At 41.6% G+C, this 15,525-nt stretch overlaps 1 protein-coding gene across 5 annotated transcripts in view; it reads left to right on the forward strand.

The window, feature by feature from the left end:
• Positions 1–15,525, forward strand: part of RACGAP1 (Rac GTPase activating protein 1) — a 35,168-nt gene that overhangs the window by 12,256 nt on the left and 7,387 nt on the right. For 4 of the 5 annotated variants that reach the window (XM_019039326.3, XM_019039329.4, XM_019039327.3 and 1 more), the window contains 8 exons: positions 5,374–5,576; positions 6,615–6,751; positions 7,705–7,774; positions 9,727–9,780; positions 10,777–10,857; positions 12,316–12,433; positions 12,778–12,908; positions 14,840–15,004. In XM_019039326.3, coding sequence (XP_018894871.1) covers positions 5,374–5,576; positions 6,615–6,751; positions 7,705–7,774; positions 9,727–9,780; positions 10,777–10,857; positions 12,316–12,433; positions 12,778–12,908; positions 14,840–15,004 — 959 coding nt within the window. The remainder of the gene's footprint in view (positions 1–5,373; positions 5,577–6,614; positions 6,752–7,704; positions 7,775–9,726; positions 9,781–10,776; positions 10,858–12,315; positions 12,434–12,777; positions 12,909–14,839; positions 15,005–15,525) is intronic. The other variant, XM_019039330.3, reaches the window with a different exon arrangement.

Raw genomic sequence — 15,525 nt, forward strand, 5'->3', positions numbered from 1 at the left:
CTTTATTTTCTTTGTGGGAGTGTTACGAGGATTTGGGCATAAATTGAGATATTAGTTGTGAAAATACTTTGGGAAATGATTATGCCAAAAATCTCCCAAGATATTTATTTTTACAGAAATCCTGATTTTATTGTATAAGCGAATTTTTACCTTCCCATTTATTTCTATTATAAAACAGAGGTACATTTTACCTCCTTCTCCAGATCTCTAATTTGGAATGTTGGCTTTTTTTATTTTTTATTTTTATTTTTTGAAACAAGAGTTTCACTCTTGTTGCCCAGGCTGGAGTGCGATGGCGCAATCTCAGCTCACTGCAACCTCCGCCTCCCAGGTTCAAGTGATTCTCCTGCCTCAGCCTCCCGAGTAGCTGGGATTACAGGCATGCGCCACCACACCCGGCTAATTTTGTATTTTTAGTAGAGACGGGGTTTCTCCGTGTTGGTCAGGCTGGTCTTGAACTCCCGACCTCAAGTGATCCTCCCACCTTGACCTCCCAAAGTGCTGGGATTACAGGGGTGAGCCACCGCACCTGGGCAAATGTTGGCTTTTGAGGAACTAAAGTGACCCTGTGTTTTTCTTTTGAGGAACTAAAGTGACCCTGTGTTTTTTAGACACTAGAATCAGGTTTGTGCATCCACCCCAGTGTCTGTCCTCTTTTCTCTTTTTTTTTTTTTTTTTTTGAGACAGTCTCACTGTGTCGCCCAGGCTGGAGTGCAGTTGTGCGATCTCAGCTCACTGCACCCTCCGTCTCGTGGGTTTAAGTGATCCTCCTGCCTCAGCCTCCCAAGTAGCTGGGATTACAGGCGCATGCCACCAAGCCTGGCTAGTTTTTGTATTTTTAGTAGTGATGTTTCACCATGTTGGCCAGGCTGGTCTTGAACTCCTGACCTCAAGTGATCCACCTGCCTTGGCCCACCAGAGTGCTGGCATTACAGGCGTGAGCCACTGTGCCCAGCCTGTACTCTTCTTAGATCCTTAGGAATTCCCCACATGCCCAAGTATCCCTTGACTCCTTATTCTTGCCTTTCATTATTAACTTCATTCCTCTTTCTCTTTTTTGTATTCATTTTTTTTTTTTGAGACAGAATTTTCCAGCCCAGGCTGGAGTGCAATGGCGAGATCTCGGCTCACCGCAACCTCCACCTCCCGGATTCAAGTGATTCTCCTGTCTCAGCCTCCCGAGTAGCTGGAATTACAGGCATGTGCCAACACGCCTGGCTAATTTTGTATTTTTAGTAGAGCTGGGGTTTCTCCATATTGGTCAGGCTGGTCTCGAACTCCCGACCTCAGATGATCCACCTGCCCTGGCCTCCCAAAGTGCTGGGATTACAAGCGTGAGCCACCGTGTCTGGCCTGTGTTGTTTTTTAAAAAGCTAAGTCCAGGCCGGGCAAAGTGGCTCACACCTGTAATCCCAGCATTTTGGGAGGCCAAGGCAGGTGGATCACTTGGTCAGGAGTTCAAGACCAGTCTGACCAACATGGTGAAACTCCGTCTCTACTAAAAATACAAAAAGTTAGCCGGGCGTGGTAGCATTCACCTGTAATCCCAGTTACTTGGGAGGCTGAGGAATGAGAATCGCTTGAACCCAGGAGGTGGAGGTTGTGGTCAGCCAAGATCATGTCATTGCACTACAGCCTGGGCAACAGAGTGAGACTCCATTTCTTAAAAAAGAAAAAAAAAAAAAAAAGTTAAAAAAAGAGAGCTAAGTCCAAGTTACAGGAAGATCAGAATGAAAGTTAATATTTTTAAAAAGATGACTTTAATAGCATATTTTGTTGTCTTGTTTTCTCCAGTCCACACAGTTTTTATGTTCTATTTTTAATTTTTCATAAGCTGCCTGAGCTTTTTAAAAACAAATCATTGGTGTATAAATTAGGAATAAGTATAATTTAACATTTATCAGGTGCCTATTGTGTGCCAGTGACATACTAGGTTTGTGCTACACTATGCATAGTAGGAAATACTGAAGTATATATGACATATTGCCTGTCTTCAAGAAGATTACGGTATTTTAGTTTCAGAGACAGGATTTTTTTCTCATGAAACAGAAGATAGTACAAGTATCAAAATATATGCTTTTGGGTAATCTAGAAAAATTTAATGTGTAGCAAACTGATTAGGAAAAGATTCACAGACCAGATGGGACTTGGTAAATGGGTATGTAAAGAAGAGTAGGTAGGGCATTCCATTTGGAGTGCATAGCTTGGTCACAAGTGAGAAGGCAGGAATGCCTCTGTTCTGGGGGCAGGGACAGACTGGTTTAGCTAGAGGGGTATTTATTGCATAGTGGTGGGAGGTAAGTTTGATTAAACTGGTAAGGTGGTCTTGGATGCTGGTAAATTTAATTTGAACAGCGGCTTTTCATTCATTCATTTGTTCAACAGATTATTTCAAGTGTCTACTGTGTGCTAGGCAGGTTACAACACTGGAGATAAAAGAGCAAAGAAGACATAGGGTCTTTGTCTTTAAGAAGCTTAGAGAGGGTAGTAGGGAAGGCAAATGGAAGAGCCTGTTCAAAGGCCTCCGGGAGTAAATGGAAAAAAAAAATCAGGATTCTGGACCCACTTAAATTTGCTTGCTGAGCTATGAACCAAATCCTGATTTTTAAATTTTAAATAAATCAAAGATCACCCTCAATTTGTTTTGAGGAAATTTCCCTTCTCTTTCCTCTTTTTTGATAGGGGCACTTCATAGTTTACGGTGTACGTAACTTTTTAAAGGAGGTACTGTAATTTGAATTTTATAAATCTTTTTTTTTTTTTCTTTTTTTTTGAGACAGCATCTCACTCTGTTGCCCAGGCTGGAGTGCAATGGCACGATCTCAGCTCACTGCGACTTCTGCCTCCTCGAGTAGCTGGGATTACAGGCGCACACCACCACACCCAGCTAATTTTTGTGTTAGTGGAGACAGGGTTTCACCATGTTGGCCAGGCTGGCCTTGAACTACTGACCTCAAGTGATCTGCCTGCCTTAGCCTCCCAAAATGCTGGGATTACAGGCATGAGCCACTGTGCCCGGCCTGAATTTTATAAAGCTTTTAATGTGCACTTCATGACAGGCTAGTACCAAGCTGAATTGTGATTCACCAACTGACCAAAACAGTGCCATGATTATTGGTCTTCAACATCAAAATTGTTTCTGATCTATGGCCCAAAATGCCTTCTGACCCAATCCCAGTAAACTTTGCTCATAGCAGAATTGTACATAAAAATAGTATCTTTCGGCCGGGCGTGGTGGCTTATGCCTATAATCCTAGCACTTTGGGAGGCTGAGGCAGGTCAATCACTTGAGGTCAGGAGTTTGAGACCAGCCTAGCCAACATGGTGAAACCCCATCTCTAGTTAAAATACAAAAATTAGCCAGGTGTGATGGCACATGCCTGTAGTCCCAGTTACTCAGGAAGCTGAGGCAGGAGAGTTGGTTGAACCTGGGAGGCGGAGGTTGCAGTGAGCCAAGATCGTGCTACTGCACTCCAGTCTGGGTGACAGAGGAAGACTGTCTCAAAAGTGAAAAGTAGGCTGGGCACAGTGGCTTACACCTGTAATCCTAGCACTTTTGGAGGCCAAGGCAGGTGAATCACCTGAGGTTAGGAGTTTGAGACCAGCCTGGCCAACATGGTGAAACCCCGTCTCTACTACAAATACAAAAATTAACTGGGCATGGTGACACACACCTGTAATCCCAGCTACTCGGGAGGCTGAGGCAGGAGAATTGCTTGAACCTGGGAGGCGGAGATTGCAGTGAGCCAAGATTGCGCCATTGCACTTCTGCCTGGGCAACAGGAGTGAAACTGTGTCTCAAAAAAAAAAAGTAATATCTTTTTTTTTTTTTTTTCCACATTTCTCACCTGCACACACAAAAAGTAATATATTAATCAGGTATGTAAATGTTCTCCTTTGGGTCTGACTTAAACTAAGCTGAAGCAGTAATTTAATAAAAGGAGTATCCTAAAGAACAAACAAACCAGCAAAATTAGGTCAGATGAAAATCTTTTTATTCTCAAAATTGTTTTTCAGTTCAGTAAATATTTTGAGTGTGTATGCGTACGGTATTTAGTTTGCAAACATATATGTTTTTTTCTTTAAGCTAAAAAAAAAAACCCACAAAAAAGTAGTATGTTCCAGACTAACTAACCCAGCATATTATTTCTTAAAACTATTTGAATTGTAATATTTTTTAATTGTTGATATTCGCATTGTTTAAGATAACTAGGTCATAATAACCTATTTTGCTGAAATTTGTGGTTTGCTAAAAACTAAAGTTTCCTTATGACTTGGTTTTTCTGGAACAAATTGGTATCCTGATTTGTAAGTTTGATATTTGGTCAAATGATTAAAATTGTTTAAAAAGGACTATGTATTGTTTCTATGCTTTTAGGTTAAATTCATAGGGGAAAAGTGCCCTTACTACCTAAGAATCTGCTAGCTGTGTGTGAATTTGGCCTAGTTTCAGTTGTAAACTGGGTTAGTTTGACCAGCAGCAGATGTACACCTTGAGACGTTCTTCCTTGATGTTGGTGGAGAGTGATCCTTAGAGGTAGACGGAGGTTAACTAGAAAATTGTAAGGCACTTTTGCAAATACATTGCAGAACAGCTTTGCCAATAGCAGGAGATAAGAATGAATGCCAACAGGGTTATCTTCTTCCTTTGAGATGCTGCCTTGGAAGTGATGTTCTCTTTGCAGACATTTGAAGAGACTTCACATTCTGCTATCAGGGATGTTCCAAAAGCTAGTTTGATCTTCTCTTCCGGTTTTTTTTTTTCAACTGGAATGTTTACATACCCTTCAGGGCAGTGTTAAACAGCAAAAGCAAATTGGCTTTTTACTTTCAAATCAATATTTGTATAATTATATAGCCAAATGGAATTGTAGGCCTAGACATCTGTAATATTAATCTACATCTACTGGAGCATATTACAGCAGTTACATCTGAATTTGCTGTTTAACATCTCTCTGGTGCAGCAATGCGTGACTGTAAAGGAAACTGTTTTTGTTTTATAGCTGTAACTGTCCTGGTGCATGACAGCTGCCCCAAAGGTATCCCCCTTTGATTGCCTTCTGTTCAGGAGCTTTCAGTGTTAGTGTTACATCTGGAGCCAGGTGACTAATGAGTTACATATTCCATAGCAGATGCCACTGGCTAAGCCAAAAGTAAGTGGCCTATTGAAATAGGAATTGCTACCCACAAAGTTCTCATCAGAGTGACAAACATATCCAGGATCTGCTCCTAGTTATTTTCAGCTGGATTTGCCCATAGTTCAGCTGGTTCCTTAATTATGAATTTCAACTAAAGCTAACCGTATTACTCATTTATTAGAGCAGTTATACTCTGTTTGGTGCTTGAATTATTAAAGATTCCCCCTTTCCTCAGAATTTATCCAGTTGGCGAAGGACTTTGAGGATTTCCGTAAAAAGTGGCAGAGGACTGACCATGAGCTGGGGAAATACAAGGATCTTTTGATGAAAGCAGAGACTGAGCGAAGTGCTCTGGATGTTAAGCTGAAGCATGCACGTAATCAGGTGGATGTAGAGATCAAACGGAGACAGAGAGCTGAGGCTGACTGCGAAAAGCTGGTGTGTATTGTTTTCCATGCTAGAACAGTGATGATGCGGGAGGGGGAAGGCATTGTCTGACAGTTTCCACTTGCCAAATATACCTAGTTTCTTCTTCCACATTAAAGAACTGAAAGTGACCTGTTCTTTAACAGCTTGCCCATGATTAGAGCTGAAATTGCAGACTAGGAATCTTGTTCTTCATAATTTGAAATTTAAATGTTTTTGTCACTTAGACTTGAAACTTACTTAACAGACAGATTTCAAATGAGAACTTAAAGAATTAGAGGAAAAGGGAGGGAGGGAGATCCTAACGTTGATCTGTCACAAGATATTGGCCATCCTTCATTGTTTATTTTAAGTGCTACCCGGAATATCCATCCTTACATGAGTAGCTGGTACTTTGTCATACATACAGGCAAGACAACTGTGACTCTTCTTTTCATCACCCCTCTCTAATTCAGGGTAAAAGGCTAGATGTATTCAACCAGTTGAGCAATGTGACTGACACAGAACACTATCATTTTGATGTGCCAGGATGGGTCATAGTGCAAAGGAAAGCCTTTACTGGGAGGGACTAATCCATCTTGGTATACAGTGTTAGATGCCTCAGTAAACTCAGATTGTCTGGTTCCAGTGCATTATAGCTTTGTATCCATTTTAATGCATTTTGTTGCACTACTTAGAGAGGTGGGTGGCTGCTTTGATCCGTAGAAGCCAATATTTGTCCTGATAAAATGACAGTAAAGTGTTTTTGCTATGTGAAATCTATTTTGGGACTCTCATTTTGCATTATTCTCCTCTTGGATTAGCAGGTTAATCCAAAAGTCTTGTAGCAGAAACTTCGCTGTTCTAGATGTAGTTCATTTTACCAGTCAGAAATCAGAGACACAATCTGGGTTTGATGTGAATTAATATGCTATTGGTGTAGCAGCCTTCCTGAAGGCCCATTTGCATAATGCTGCATTTTAATGTCTTCTGGTCTGCCTGTCCCATAAACTTGAGGTGAAGCTTTCTCCCCTGGCTAGTTATGATGTTTTACTCTGCTTTGGTCTGTAGGAACGACAGATTCAGCTGATTCGAGAGATGCTCATGTGTGACACATCTGGCAGCATTCAACTAAGCGAGGAGCAAAAATCAGCTCTGGCTTTTCTCAACAGAGGCCAACCATCCAGCAGCAATGCTGGGAACAAAAGGTGGAGGAACTGCATCTGTTGTTATCCGATCACAAGCAACACAGCTGTCAGATATTCTTGTTATCTGAATTCTTAAATATACTTCTTCTAGAATGTGTGCTGAAAAAAGCAGAAAAAGATTTTGCGGGGAGAGTAGGTGGGGAATAAAGGCACAGGGATGTCCCTGTATATTTTATTTTATTTTATTTTAAAATCTTTCTTAAGGATGTTGTTTCACCATGGATAAAATTTTGATGTTGGTGCTAAATTGCACATCAATAACTAATCCTGTGCATTGCTAAGAAACCCAAAGGTGAAAGTGGCAGTTCAGCAATACTTTCAGTGTTTGCTCTCCAGAGAGCTCTTACAGCTCTTCTGGTTTAGAAAGGCCTCTGTGAGCCAAGACCAGACAATAATTTTGGTTCCACTGCACCACTGTTTAAAATAGTCTCAACCAGGCTTTGAATTTAACATCCCCAGTACAATATGTAGGGAAAGGTCAGCTATTTATTTTGTTGCCTGGTTGTTTTATGGGGAATCTTTATAACTAAGAAGATGTACAGGCTTAATTTCTTAAAAAGTCAGTGTTGGGTAATACTCTTGTTTGTAGAAACCAGCACAGTTGGGATCAAATTAAACTTCATTCCCTTGATTTTGTGAATTTGGAGTAGCCTGTAATACAAACTCGGTAGAGAATAGCACCCATAACCCTGAGTAACTTTCAACTGCCCTTATAAGGTCTTTGCTGAAAAAGCAACTGTGTTGCACCTGTACTCATCATGCACACACACTCCTCCGTGGAAACCATACAAAGTAGCCTACCACAGGGTTTGAGATTGTAATTGTCTCTATAGTGAAGATTTTGCTATGAAATTAACTGATGTTACCTGACCAGTAGGACTTGTTCTGAATGTTGGTGAATTTTACATTCCACAGTCTACCATGTCTAACGTTATATTGTTTCACTGATCTAGACTATCAACCATTGATGAATCTGGTTCCATTTTATCAGATATCAGCTTTGACAAGACTGATGAATCACTGGTAATAAACATTTGATCTCTGAGAATTACCTACTTTTCTTACCTCTGCTTCCCCAGGAATATCTCTCCTGTCTTCTCTTCTGAACATCCTATATTACTATTTTATTAGTTGATGTGTTATAGATTCTGAGCTAGCAATTTAAAATATAAATCCACATGAGCTATAAGAGACTGGCTTATATATTAGTTTCTGAAGTGAGAATATAGAATTCAGAATTTGGCATAAGTTGAGTTCATTTAATAGATCTCTGTGTGCCACATGTACTAACTGATTATATTTTGACTTATTAAAGCCCCAGCTAATAATAAAAATATTAGCAAGACTGTATGTCGTCAGGGTTTATTTGCTGCTCTTAAATAGACTTGTGCGTTATTTCTGAATTAGTTTGGTTCTTGGGGAAAGCATAGTCATACTTCACAATTAGAAGGAAACCAAGGTCCTGGGATTTCAGCCAGAAAAGTGTGATTAGAGTTTCTAGGCACTATATAATGCTTTCATCAACAATGGTTAACATGTTAAACTATTTGTTGCCCTGCTTTTATGGGGCGGCACACTTCTTTTAACTTACAGTGATGCTTCTGCATAAAAGGTCATCTCCTGATACAGTCTTTGATATAGTTCATTGATTTGTGCATCTTTTCTGTTGCTAGCTGAAAACTAGCAAACAAAACAAATCAGGAAGTTTTTGGTGACTGGTTTTCTGGTATAGCAAAACAGGTGACAACTACTTGTTACATGGCTAGGAGTTTTCTGTTCAGATTCAGTGTTTGACCAGGGAAAATACGGCCATTTTATAGATAACAATATTAGGCATCACCTTTCTCAAATAGGGAATTATATAGTGGAGGTCTGGAATATATAATAAAACTAGATCATATTATCAGTTGATTTTTGAGCTAGACCTATTATACGAAATTTCTTGTAACTGAAGCTGAATCAAACAACCATGTTGTTTGATTAAATTACTAAATTACTGGACCATGACTTGGGGAAGTTAAATTTATTTAGCTAAGCTATTATTTGCTGTATACCACTGTTTCTAGATATTGTTTTCAGGGATGATCAGGAGTAAGGAAATCACAGGTAACTACTAAAATGAATGCAAATAGTTAAAATAGGTGAATTGAAATGAGACCACAATAAAAGACAAATAGTTCTTCAGTGGTGAACATGTTTTAGGGACTAAGTTCCTAAACTGCAGAACTTTTTTTTTTTTTTTTTTTTTGAGACAGAGTCTCACTCTGTCACCCAGGCTGGAGTGCAGTGGCGCAATCTCAGCTCACTGCAAGCTCCGCCTCCCGGGTTTATGCCATTCTCCTGCCTCAGCCTCCCGAGTAGCTGGGACTGCAGGCGCCCGCCACCACGTCTGGCTAATTTTTTTGTATTTTTTTAGTAGAGACGGGGTTTCACCCTGTTAGCCAGGATGGTCTCGATCTCCTGACCTCATGATCCGCCCACCTTGGCCTCTCAAAGTGCTGGGATTACAGGCGTGAGCCATCGCCTGGCAACTGTGGAACTTGTGAAGTGGCAATATTATGCAGAGCATTTGATTAGACAGTGGCAATCCCTTGGGGGCAAGAATCACATCTAATACGATCAGTATAGTGCCTAACATTCTGTAAGTTCTAAAACTAATTACAAAAATAATCAGAAATAAAGGATCAGCCACTGGAAATACTCACGGCAGAATTTGATTCTTTAACCTTTTCTTGCCTCTGTGGTATTGATTCCTGATTTTATTATCATAGCTTCAATTTTTCAAAGAAAGCACATTAACTTACTATAGCTCTATAGCTACAATACTTGAGACCTTCCCTTCTCTAACCCTCCCCGAATTGTACGTTAGGTAGCCTGACTGAAGAAGCCTTTAAAGTTCTCTGTAAATTTATTTGCACAGGGTTTAGGGATGGCCTAACCAAAAAAAGAAATTAATACAGTGTAATTGTCAACAGGATTGGGACTCTTCTTTGGTGAAGACTTTCAAACTGAAGAAGAGAGAAAAGAGGGTATGTATGGTTTGTTTAGTCTTTTTTTTAAACAAAGTAATAATGGAGTTATTTTTGGAAATTTTGCCATGATACTGCATTCCTGACATGTTGCTCTAGCCATTGTTAAGCACATACTACAAATGAATTCATGCTGTGGGGACAGTATTGATATTCTTTTTTTTTTTTTCTTTTTTCTTTTTTTTGAGACGGAGTTTTGCTCATTTCCCAGGCTGGAGTGCAATGGCGCGATCTCGGCTGAACGCAACCTCCGCCTCCCGGGTTCAAGCAATTCTCCTGCGTCGGCCTCCCAAGCAGCTGGGATACAGGTGTCTGCCACCATGCCTGGCTAATTTTTGTATTTTTAGTAGAAACGGGGTTTCACCATGTTGGCCAGGCTGGTCTTGAACTCCTGACCTCAGGTGATCCACCTGCCTCGGCCTCCCAAAGTACTGGGATTACAGGCGTGAGCCACTGCTCCCAACCAGTACTGGTACTCTTTGAAGTAGTAACTTAGGACAGAATCCTGTCCATTTCACTGTTTAGGCTGCATTTCAATTCATTCATACAGTGGAAAAGGATAAACTTAAGTTTGTTTTGAATTGTCATATGAATTTTTACACAGAACTTTTGTGCTTTAATATAAGCTTCATATAATGGGATATATAGAGATCTATCTGTGTATGCTTGTTTAGGGTACTTAATATGTTTCCAAGATTTCATGTCCTTAGTTAGGATTACAGCTGTACTTTTTCTGGTGGTGTCATCTAAATTTCTCCACAGCTTGCTCATTTTTTCTAGGGCACTGAGAGCATTTTTGTACAACATATTCTTTTGAAACAGCTTATTCTTCATGTGGAAATAGGCAAAGAGAGAGAGAGAGAGAACACATTGTTTGTTATTTACTGTAGCCCTAATCCCCAGGACCTGTATCCAGGTTGTCTGATGGAATAATTTTATCTTCTGTGCTTCAGATCTGCTTGGCATTAAAGTTACGGGTCTTTGTCTCCTTTCTAGCGCTCTACTAGCCGACAGTTTGTTGATGGTCCCCCTGGACCTGTAAAGAAAACTCGTTCCATTGGCTCCACAGTAGACCAGGTAAGAATAGTCAGGCCAAGGTAACAGAGATTACTGGCCCCAAGCATTAAAACTTCTCTGAGTCAGCATTGCAGCATTGTTTTGAGAGACATGATGTTTGGTTAAAGTTTTTGTTTGTTTTTTGAGACAGAGTTTTGTTCTTGTTGCCAAGGCTGGAGTGCAATGGCACCATCTTGGCTCACTGTAACCTCCACCTTCCAGGTTCAAGTGATTCTCTTGTCTCAGCCTCCCAAGTAGCTGGGATTACAGGCGCATGCCACCACGTCTGGCTAATTTTTGTATTTTTAGTAGAGACAGGGTTTCATCATATTGGTCAGGCTGGTCTCGAACTCCTGACCAGGTGATCTACCTGCCTCAGCCTCCCAAAGTGCTGGGATTACAGGCGTGAGCCTCCGTGCCTGGCCTTTGGTTAAAGTTTTTCTATGCAGTAGGATCCTTATCCATATGAATGGAATTACTCTGATTAAGTAAACAACTGTCAGAGTGAGTCTTAGTTGCCTGAATATATACCCCCATGACCTATGTTTATCTTCTTAAGTATGAGATTTCTTTATTTTTACTTTTTAAAGTAGAGGGGGAGTCTCTCCTTGCTGCCCAGGATGACTCGAACTGCGGGGCTCAAGTGATCTTCCCCCCTTGGCCTCCCAAAATGCTGGGATTGCAGGCATGAGCCACTGCACCCAGCCAAACATCAGATTTCAACATAAGAATGTTTCAGGTCAGGCGCGGTGGCTCACGCCTGTAATCCCTGCACTTTGGGAGGCCTAGGCAGGTGGATGATCACCTGAGGTCAGGAGTTCGAGACCAGCCTGGTCAACATGGCGAAATCCCGTCTCTACTAAAAATACAAAAATCAGTCGGCCAGGCGCGGTGGCTCACGCCTGTAATCCTAGCACTTTGGGAGGCTGAGGCAGGTGGATCACGAGGTCAGGAGATTGAGACCATCCTGGCTCACACAGTGAAACCCCATCTCTACTAAAAATACAAAAAATTAGCTGGGCATGGTGGCAGACGCCTGTAGTCCCAGCTACTCGGGAGGCTGAGGCAGGAGAATGGCATGAACCCGGGAGGTGGAGCTTGCAGTCAGCCGATATTGGGCCACTGTACTCCAGCCTGGGTGACACACCGAGACTCCATCTCAAAAAAAAAAAAAAAAAAATCAGTCAGGTGTGGTGGCGCATGCTTGTAATCCCAGCTACTCAGGAGGCTGAGGCAGGAGAATCCCTTGAACCTGGGAGGCGGAGGTTGCAGTGAGCCGAGATCACGCCACTGTTCTCCAGCCTGGGCGGTAGAGTGAAAAACTCTGTCTCAAAAAAAAAAAAAAAAAAAAAAAAAAAGTTTCAGACTGGGGTCTTAAGTCTTGACTAAGACTAAGGAATTTTTTACCTGCTCCAAAATACCCTATAGTGGAGGGTAAGTTAGATTCTTTGTCTTTCCTCATTACTACTTTTGTTGCAGGGGAATGAATCCATAGTTGCAAAAACTACAGTGACTGTTCCCAATGATGGCGGGCCCATCGAAGCTGTGTCCACTATTGAGACTGTGCCGTATTGGACCAGGAGCCGAAGGAAAACAGGTCCATTGAATTTGTGACTAAACTGGCCTGTGTAAAACAACTAGCAAAATTTTGGAGAGTTGGTTTCTTAGAACCCTCCGGAGGTGGGGATTGGATGTATTGGGTAGTTTCTTACTGCTGCATACAGAGGACCAGAGAACTGCTTGTGTCATGCTTTACCTTTGAATTGCTAGCCCACTTGCATAACTTTAGTTTTTCTTGAAGCTATTTTTTTACATAGCCATTAGTTCTCACTTTTGGCTATGATAACAGATTACTGTTTATCTCCCAGTTAAAATTGGAGCTAAAATTTAGAAGGAGCAAAATACTTAAGACACAAAGCTTAAAAGTTGCTTGTTTTCTAGGTACTTTACAACCTTGGAACAGTGACTCCACCCTGAACAGCAGGCAGCTGGAGCCAAGAACTGAGACAGACAGTGTGGGCACGCCACAGAGTAATGGAGGGATGCGCCTGCATGACTTTGTTTCTAAGACGGTAAATCTGTGATTGCTGTTTGTGTTTTAATTTTTTAATTGTGAAAGTAATAAATACCAGGAATAAAGTTAAATACTTTAGTGTTATAAAGTTAAATGTCAAATTTCCTTCCTCATTCCAATTTTACTCTCCAGAAGTAATTATTGGTTACAGAGGTAAGTTTCTTTCCATTCTGTGAGTAATACTAAATTAAAGAGACCAACTTTTCTGAAGCAATTGTTAGTACTTTTTTTTTTTTTTTTTTGAGACAGAGTCTTACTCTGTCACCCAGGCTGGAGTGCAGGGGTGTAATCATAGCTCACTGTAGCCTTAACCTCCCAGTCTCAAGCAATCCTCCTGCTTCAGCCTCCTGAGTAGTAGGGATACAGATGTGTGCCACCACGCCTGGCTAATTTTTAAATTTTTTGTAGAGACTTGGTCTTGGTATGTTGCCCAGGCTGGTCCTGAACTCCTGGGCTCAAGTGCTCCCCCTGCCTCAGCTCCCAAAGTCCTGGGATTACAGACATGAGCTACTGTGCCTGGCCCATTGTTAGTACTTTTTAGTGACACATGTTTACATTTTTTCTTGAATATATCACCTAAGATTTTCAAAATGTTTTGCTTTTGTACCATTTTATTTCCTTATAAAAATCCAAGCAAATTAACTGAGGCTCAGAGGAGTTAATTGACATTTTTGAGCCACATGATAGTAAGTGACAGATTTCACATCCAGGTTTTCTTTTTTTCTTTTTTTTCTTGAGACAGAGTCTCACTCTGTTGTCCAGGCTGGAGTGCAGTGGTGCGATTTCGGCTCACTGCAACCTCTGCCTCCTGGGTTCAAGCGATCCTCCTGCCTCAGCCTCCCGAGTAGCTGGGATTACAGGTGCCCACCACCATGCCCGGCCAATTTTTGTACTTTTAGTAGAGATGGGGTTTCACCATGTTGGCCAGGCTGGTCTCAAACTACTGACCTCAGGTGATCCTCCCGCCTCAGCCTCCCAAAGTGCTGGGATTACAGGCGTGAGCCACCATGCCCTGCCAACATCCAAGTTTTCTGCTCTTTGTAAACAAGTTCTTTCCACTATCGCACACTGCTGCCTTCCAGTGGGATGACCTTAAACAAGTTACTTAAACTCTCTTTGCTTCCGTTTCCTCATCTTAAAATGAAGAAAACAAAACCTATTTTATGGGATTACTGTGAGAATTACATATGTAAATATGTCTAAAGGGCTTAGAAAATGTTTTGGCACATACTAAGTGCTCAATAAATGTTAGTTGATTATGGCTGGGCACAGTGGCTCATGCCTGTAATCCCAGCACTTAGGGAGACTGAGGCAGGCAGATCACCTGAGGTCGGGAGTTTGAGACCGGCCTGACCAACATGGAGAAACCCCGTCTCTACTAACAATATAAAAATTAGCCGGGCGTGGTGGCGCATGCCTGTAATCCCAGCTACTTGGGAGGCTGAGGCAGGAGAATCGCTTGAACCCGGGAGATGGAGGTTGCAGTGAGCCAACATCTACCACGCCATTGCACTCCAGCCTGGGCAACAAGAGCGAAACTCTGTCTCTAAAAAAGACAAAAAAAGGCCAGGTCCAGTGGCTCACGCCTGTAATCCCAGCACTTTGGGAGGTCGAGGTGGGTGAATCACAAGGTCAGGAGTTCAAGACCAGCCTGGCCAACATGGTGAAACCCTGTCCCTACTAAAAATACGAAAAATTAGCTGGGCGTAGTGGTGGGCACCTGTAATCCCAGTTACTCGGGAGGCTGAGACAGGAGAATCGCTTGAACCTGGGAGGCAGAGGTTGCAGTGAGCTGAAATCACACCACTGCACTCCAGCCCAGGCGACAGAGTGAGATTCGGTCTCCAAAAAAAAAAAAAAAGTTAGTTGATTATGATGATAATTTTCTAATTCATATCACTCTGTTCCTTCTGCCCTGTTTTATCCCAGGTTATTAAACCTGAATCCTGTGTTCCATGTGGAAAGCGGATAAAATTTGGCAAATTATCTCTGAAGTGTCGAGACTGTCGTGTGGTCTCTCATCCAGAATGTCGGGACCGCTGTCCCCTTCCCTGCATTCCTACCCTTATAGGAACACCTGTCAAGATTGGAGAGGTATGACTTATGCAAGCCGTCATTGTTTTATGGCCTCTTTATTCGCCTTTCAAAGGCTTAGTGTCAGTTTTTGTTCTAAAATTAATCATCTCAAATATATTTCTTTCCACAAATAATGACTAGAATTATAAGATATTTACTTGTAGAAGAGTCCTGTTTGGGTTTGTCTGTCTAATACCTTTCTAAACCAAACTTCTTTCCCTGCCCCTTTTTCCTTCTTGCTCTTCCCTGCTTCTCCTTTCCTCTTCTTCCTTCCTTCCTCCCCTTCATCCCATTTTGGAAAATTTCAGACATATATAAAACTAGAGAAATTAGTATAACTAACCCCTGGTTCTTATCACTTAACTTCCACGATTACTAACTTGTGTCCATTTTTTTTTTTTTTTTTTTTTTTTTTTTTTTAGCTCTATTGCCTAGGCTGGAGTGCACTGGCAGGATGTCAGCTCACTGCAACCTCCGCCCCCCTGGGCTCAAGCGATTTTCTTGCCTCAGCCTCCCAAGTACCTGGAATTACAGGCATG

This window comes from Gorilla gorilla, chromosome 10 (assembly GCF_029281585.2).
Source record: "Gorilla gorilla gorilla isolate KB3781 chromosome 10, NHGRI_mGorGor1-v2.1_pri, whole genome shotgun sequence".
Lineage (NCBI taxonomy): Eukaryota > Metazoa > Chordata > Mammalia > Primates > Hominidae > Gorilla > Gorilla gorilla.